General features: G+C 43.4%; 1 protein-coding gene across 1 annotated transcript in view; it reads left to right on the top strand.

The window, feature by feature from the left end:
• Positions 1 to 6,088: 6,088 nt before the first annotated feature.
• LOC122546864 (probable voltage-dependent R-type calcium channel subunit alpha-1E) overlaps positions 6,089 to 6,789 on the top strand; it is a gene marked incomplete at its 3' end in the record, with an annotated part of 2,396 nt that continues 1,695 nt past the window's right edge. Inside the window, exon 1 of the mRNA XM_043685481.1 lies at positions 6,089 to 6,196. Within this exon, the coding sequence (XP_043541416.1) occupies positions 6,103 to 6,196 (94 nt within the window). The remainder of the gene's footprint in view (positions 6,197 to 6,789) is intronic.

Below are 6,789 nucleotides of genomic sequence, written 5' to 3'. Positions count from 1 at the left end.
AGCCAACCAATTTTCAATCTAATCTAGTACTTTGCCCCCAATACCATGCGCTCTAATTTTACTCACTAACCTCCTGTGTGGGACTTTATCAAAAGCTTTCTGAAAGTCCAGGTACACTACATCTACTGGATTTCCCTCGTCCATCTTCAGATTTACATCCTCAAAAAATTCAAGAAGATTAGTCAAGCATGATTTCCCCTTCATAAATCCATGCTGACTCTGTCCTATCCTGTTACTACTATCCAGATGTGCCGTAATTTCATCCTTTATAATGGACTCCAGCATCTTTCCCACCACTGAGGTCAGAGTAACTGGTCTATAATTTCCTGCTTTCTCTCTCCCACCTTTCTTAAAAAGTGGTATAGTATTAGCCACCCTCCAATCCTCAGGAACCGACCCCGAATCTATCGAACTCTGGAAAATAATCACCAACACATCTACGATTTCCCGAGCCACCTCCTATAAAACATATTATAATATGCATGGCATCATTCACTTCAATGGATCTACTTTGGACAGTTCTGAAATCAAGAATATGGTGAAACACCTCTGTTTGATATCTTTTCATCTTTCCCATAGACCTATACTTTCCCTGCCAACATGGAAGGAGTGTACCTCCAAACATGATCAGATGTGAAGTTCCTCAATCTATCATGACTGAAAACCAAGATAATAGTGTGATTAAGGAGAAAGTGAGAACTGCAGATGCTGGAGATCGGAGTCAAAAAGTGTGGTGCTGGCAAAGCACAGCCGGTCATGCAACATCCTAAGAGCAGGAGAGGTGATGTTTCGAGCATAAGCTCTTCATCAGGAATGAAGAGCTTATTCCTGATGAAGAGCTTTTGCTCAAAACGTCAACTCTCCTGTTCCTCAGATGTTGCCTGACCGGCTGTGCTTTTCCAGCATGACACTTTTTGAATAGTATGATATATTCTAATAAGAAAACTCCTGTGTTTTTGCTCATACTCCAGTAATTGCCCAGGCACAAGACCAGCTTCAAAGGCTATTGGACTGTTTGCCCCAGGCGTATACCATGTTCTCCCTCACCATCAATGTCAAGGAAACAATAGTTATGGGACTGGGCAATATTCCTATGCCTGTATTCAGACACAATAACACACCACTGAAGTCTTTAGAAAATGCTACTACCTTGGATCTACATTGGCAGAAAACCAGTCCCTTGATGAAGTGTTCAGCATATGCATTGAAAAGGCAGCCATTAAAATGAACTGTGGGCAGACATTTGCCATTACGATAGTGTGGTTTCAGGAGCTCCAAAACGAAAACTGATGCTCCAAATAAGGTAAAATAAATTTAATTTGCAGAGGTCATCCCACACTACAGGCAACTTTTCCACAATCATTGTATTCAGTGATCAAGAGATCTGAACTCACAAAAGGTTCTGAGGCTACATTCACGTAATCTCTCAAAGGTGAAAGGTTGCCAACCAGGCTTAAAAGTAGGGGCATGATTAAGAAGTTTGCAGCGAATGTAAAAATTGGTCAAGTGGTTAAAAATGAAGAAAAGTGCTGGAGACTGTAGGAACATGTCAGTGAGCTAGTTTGGTGGACAGAAAAATGGCAAATGAAATTCAGTCTGGATAAGTGTGAGGTATTGGATTCATGGAGGGTAACAAACAAGGCCAGGTCTGAGATAAGATACTAAGAGGTATACAGAAACACAAGGATCCTAGAGTACAAGTCCACAAGTCCCTGAAGAAAGCAGGGCAGGTAAATAATGTTTTAAGAAGGTATGCAAAATGCATACCTTTATTATATAAAGCACAGAATTTAACTAGGCTTGCCAGAATAGTTTAAAAAAATTAGTTTAACTGCAGCTAGACTACTGTGTACAGTTTAGACCACTGCACTTTGGGCAGGATGGAATCACACCAGAGGGGATACTAAGAAAATTCAGAAGGATGGTACGGGGATTGGAGAATTTTGGCTAAGAGGAAAGATTGGATGGGTTAGCGCTGTTTTGCATCGAAAGCTGAGAGGAGATTTAATTGAGATGCATAGAATTACGAAAGACCTGGAGAGAGTGGATGGAAAGGACCAGTTTCTGTTAGCAGAAGGGTCAATTACTACAGGCATAGATTTAAAATAATTGCTGGAAAGATTAGGAGAGAATTCCAGATTTTCTTTTTACCTACGGGATGGTAAAGTTTTAGAAATCGCCACTTATGTAAATCTCAAGAGCACAACTGGAAAGGAACATTGTTTGTTGTTGAACACCAAAATAGAATCACTATTCATAGGCATACAAAGGTTAGTCCCAGGCCAGTCAGTTCTGCAGACCCATTCCTGGATGTGCTTTATTTTTCATTTCTTTATTTTTGCTCAAAGTTGAGGTAGGGAGAGGGGAAGGGGCTAAACCAAAATGGAATTGGAAGGAGAAATAGAGTATTCCATACCCTGAGGCACCAAAGGATCTGCTTTCTTTTTTTTTTAATATGGGTCCCCTTTAGATATTTTCTAATCAACCTGTTCAGAGAGTACATGAGATTTAAACAGGCCTCCATGCTCAGAGGTAGAGATGCTACCACTGCACCACAAGTACCTTATGGGCCTGTGTTCTACATTTTATATCCGAAAGTGCTATTGCACACAATTGAAAGAGTTTTTTTCTCCCCATTACCAAATCACAGTGACTCATTTTTTGTTTTTAATTATTAACTACAATCAATAAATTATCAGTGTAGCCAACTGGATATTTACATGCAAAGCCTGTCTTTATGGCAGTGATCAAAAGTAAGAAAGGAGTAGGGAGGGGGAAGGGGTTGAATCAAAATGGATTTAGGGAGAAATAAAGCATTATACCCCACCTTGGTACCCACTACCCTCTAAAAAGATAGAGAGCATTGGTGGACAATGGGTCTGAGTTATGGTTAAGCTACCACTTCACTATCATTGTAATTAATTTTAAACAACCTGATGAGACATGTTACAATATAGCTCCAGGACAGGTGGGGTTTTAACCCAAACCCTTTGCTCGAAAGGTAAAGACACTACTGATACATCATCAGACCCTTTAATTTGTCTGCTTTTTAATTTTTTGTTTTCGTCGCCACCAGTGAATCACCTGTGTAGCCAATCAGAAATTTACATGCAAAGCCCGTTATGGGCAATGCAAACCATCAAGGTCAGGGAGGTATAGGAAAAGAGGGAAGGGGCTAAATTATAATGGAATGGATCTGCTTTTTTAAAATATTTATATCCAGAAGTTCTCTTACACACAACTGAATAGTTTTCCCACTGCCAAATCACCATGACATTTTTTATCTATTTTTGACTATCAGTCACTACCACTAAAACACTAGTGCAGCCAATTTGATTTAACATGCAAAGCTCATTGGTGGCAACACAAACCATCGAAGTGAGGGAAGGTAAGGAGAGCAGGAAGGGCTAAATAAAAATGAAATGAAAGATGGTCACGAAAAGCCAGGGAACTATAGAATGGTAAGTCTGATATTGGTGGTGGACAAGTTGATGGATAGAATCCTGAGGGACACGATTTATATGTATTTGGGTAGGCAAGTACTGATTATGGATAGTCAACATGGCTTTGTGCATGGGAAATCATGTCTCATTAACTTGATTGAGTTTTTTGAAGAATTAACAAAGAGGATTGATGAGGACAGAGCGGTGGGCATGATCCATCTGGACTTCAGTAAGGCGTTCTACAAGGTTCCTCGTGGTAGACTGGTTAGCAAGGTTGGGTCACATGGAATACAGGGAAAATTAGCCATTGGGTTACAGACATGACTCAAAGGTAGTAGAGATAGGCTGGTAGTGGAGGGTTGCTTTTCAGACTGGAGCTGAAAATGTGTTGCTGGAAAAGCGCAGCAGGTCAGGCAGCATCCAAGGCACAGGAGAATCGACGTGTCGGGCATAAGCCCTTTCAGACTGGAGGCCTGTGACCAGTGGTGCGCCGCAAGGATTGATGCTGGATCCACTGCTTTTTGTTGTACAAGTGATGTGGATGTGAACATGGGAGGTATGGCTAGTAAGTTTGGAGGTATAGTGGACAGCGAAGAAGGTTACCTCAGAGTACAAGGGGATCTTGATCAGATGGGTCAAGGAGTGGCAGATGGAGTTTGATTTAGATAAATGTGAGGTGCTGCATTTTGGAACGGCAAACCAGGGCAGGACTTATACACTTAATATTAAGGTCCTGGGAAGTGTTGCTGAACAAAGAGACCTTGGAGCGCAGGTTCATAGTTCCTTGAAAGTGGAGTCACAGATAGATAGGATAGTGAAGAAGACGTTTGGGTATGCTTTCCTTTATTGCTCATTGCATTGTATATAAGAGTTGGGAGGTCATGTTGCGGCTGTACAGGACATTGGTTAGGCCACTTTTAGAATACTGCATTCAATTCTGGTCTCCCTGCTGTAGGAAGGATATTGTGAAACTTGAAAGGGTTCAGAAGAGATTTACAAGGATGTTGCCAGGATTGGAGGGTTTGAGCTATAGGAAGAGGCTGAATAGGCTGTGGCTATTTTCTCTGGAGCATTGGAGGTTGAGGGGTGATCTTATAGAGGTTTATAAAAGTATGAGGGGCATTGAATAAGGTGAACAGCCAAGGTCTTTTCCCTAGGGTGGGGGAGTCCAAAGGTAGAAGGCATAGGTTTAAGGTGAGAGGGGGAAGATTTAAAAGGGACCTAAGGGGCAACGTTTTCACACAGAGGGTGGTGCATGTATGGAATGAGGGGTGGTAGTGGAGACTGGTACCATTACAACACGTAAAAAGCATCTGGATGGGTATAAGAATTGAAAGGGTTCAGGGGGATATGGGCCAAATGCTGGCAAATGGGGCTAGATTAATTTAGGATATCCGGTCAGCATTGGACCGAAGGGTTTGTGTTTTTATGCTGTACATGACTGTATGACTCTATATGCCTCTTTTTACTATCCTACTCATGGGCTTTGCTGACTTCAAGGATCTGTGAATAATTACCCCAAGATCCCTCTGCTTCTCTGAGCTACCCAGGGCCCTGCCATTCATTAAATATTCCCTCATCTTGTTCCTTCTTCCAAAATGCCTCATCTTGCACTCATCAGGGACTATCTGCCCTCATCTGCCACTGGTCAGCCCATCTGTCTCTTGCTGTAACCTACAACTGGCTTCTACAGTGTTAACCACCCAGTAAACCTTGGTGTCAGCTGGAAGCCTCCTGACAAAAATGGATCATCGATCACTTCGGGCAGAGAGAGAGATCACAGCTCGCTTGTCACCCCCCAGTCAATGCTTCTAGTCCAAAAGCAGTGAGAGTGCAGTGTGTTTTCATTCTGCGAGTGTTGTGTTAGATGTTCCCATTTGATGGGGAGATGACACCAAATTGCCGAAATAATTGAGAAGGTTATGGCAGGTGGTGGGGACGTCCTGGATTTAGGCACCATTTCAGAACGGGGGTGACCTTGCCTGTTGCTGTTTGTTTGGTATCCTCTGTGGTTGCCAAGTCTGCCGAATTTCCCCTGGAGCGCACAGGAATTAAAAGATTCCTCGCCCCAGACAATGCAGGAAAAAGGGAAACAAATCATCTGGCTACGAAATTAAAGTAGTGTTTGTTTTGCATTTTCTCACAATTTCTTTTTGTTTGCAAAAAAGAGCTACTGGAGGTAGAATCAAAAAGATGGCTCGGCGACCAGTCATGAATTGTCCAATAATGTCAAGATGGGTCTCCTTCCAATGAGCAATGTGAAGGTGGCTCAGTCACACGATGGACCGGCTGGGCAGCCAATGGGCAAGAGTCTGTGGGCAGCTTCTGTGCTGTAACGTCCAGGAGTGCACCCAGTCAGAGTTGGCAACTTCAACGGGCTACCTTAAACAACTCGCTTTCCATCCTCAGTGGGAGGAAGGTGCAGCGAATGGAGGAACTGGGGGAGGGGGAGGTTGTGTAAGGGGAAGGGGGCATCAGGGTGGTGGGAGGGTGTGGGGGAACATTGCAGCACACACGCGCACCCCACACACCCATCACTATGACTGGAGCTGCTGTGAAGAGTGTAACTAGGTTCCAGTCCCTCTAATCTCTGGAAAGGAGGCCTTACTGGATGTGGCTGTGACTTGTTATCCCCTGTCCTTTATAGAGGCTGGTATTGATGAACATGCCTGTGAGTGAAGACAAGACTGTTCATTTCACTTCTACCCTCATGGGCCTAATCAGGACAGCACTTCACATCAAGCTTGCGAAAGGTAAGAGGGATCTCGAGTGTTGGTGCCACACCAAACAGGACACATACTTTCTCTTTTGGGACCTGATTAAAACCACTGGCTCCCACTTCTGTAGTGTCTTCATTGTAGTAAAAGATGCCAAGATGTCTCACAGGAGTGATCACCACACAAAATGTGGCCTGAGCAACATATCAGAGGAACTGACCTTCGTTAATAAGGTAGGTTTTAAGGACTGTCTTGTTTAAGAAGAGAGACAGCCAGACAGAAAGCTAACTATCCAGGAAATTATGACAGCCTTCCTGTCATATTACTTGGCACATTCATAATCTGTCATAAGAGAGATACTGAGCTCAGTCTCCAGCTCTAAGGAAGACAATTGTACACAAATAATGCATCTCACCACCCTCCCTCACTCAGGGAGAGATGTGTACGCAGACTGCTGTCTTTCAGCTCCCCGTCTGTCTCTCAGGGAGCTATCTGTACATAGAACATAGAAGAATACAGCGCAGTACAGGCCCTTCGGCCCTCGATGTTGCGCCGATCCAAGCCCACCTAACCTACACTAGCCCACTATCCTCCATATGCCTATCCAACGCCCGCTTAAATGCCCATAA

The sequence above is a fragment of the Chiloscyllium plagiosum genome, unplaced genomic scaffold (genome assembly GCF_004010195.1).
Source record: "Chiloscyllium plagiosum isolate BGI_BamShark_2017 unplaced genomic scaffold, ASM401019v2 scaf_10316, whole genome shotgun sequence".
Taxonomy (NCBI): Eukaryota; Metazoa; Chordata; class Chondrichthyes; order Orectolobiformes; family Hemiscylliidae; genus Chiloscyllium; species Chiloscyllium plagiosum.
The sequence above is the reverse complement of the archived record's forward strand: the minus strand, read 5'-3'. Positions and strand labels throughout refer to the sequence as shown.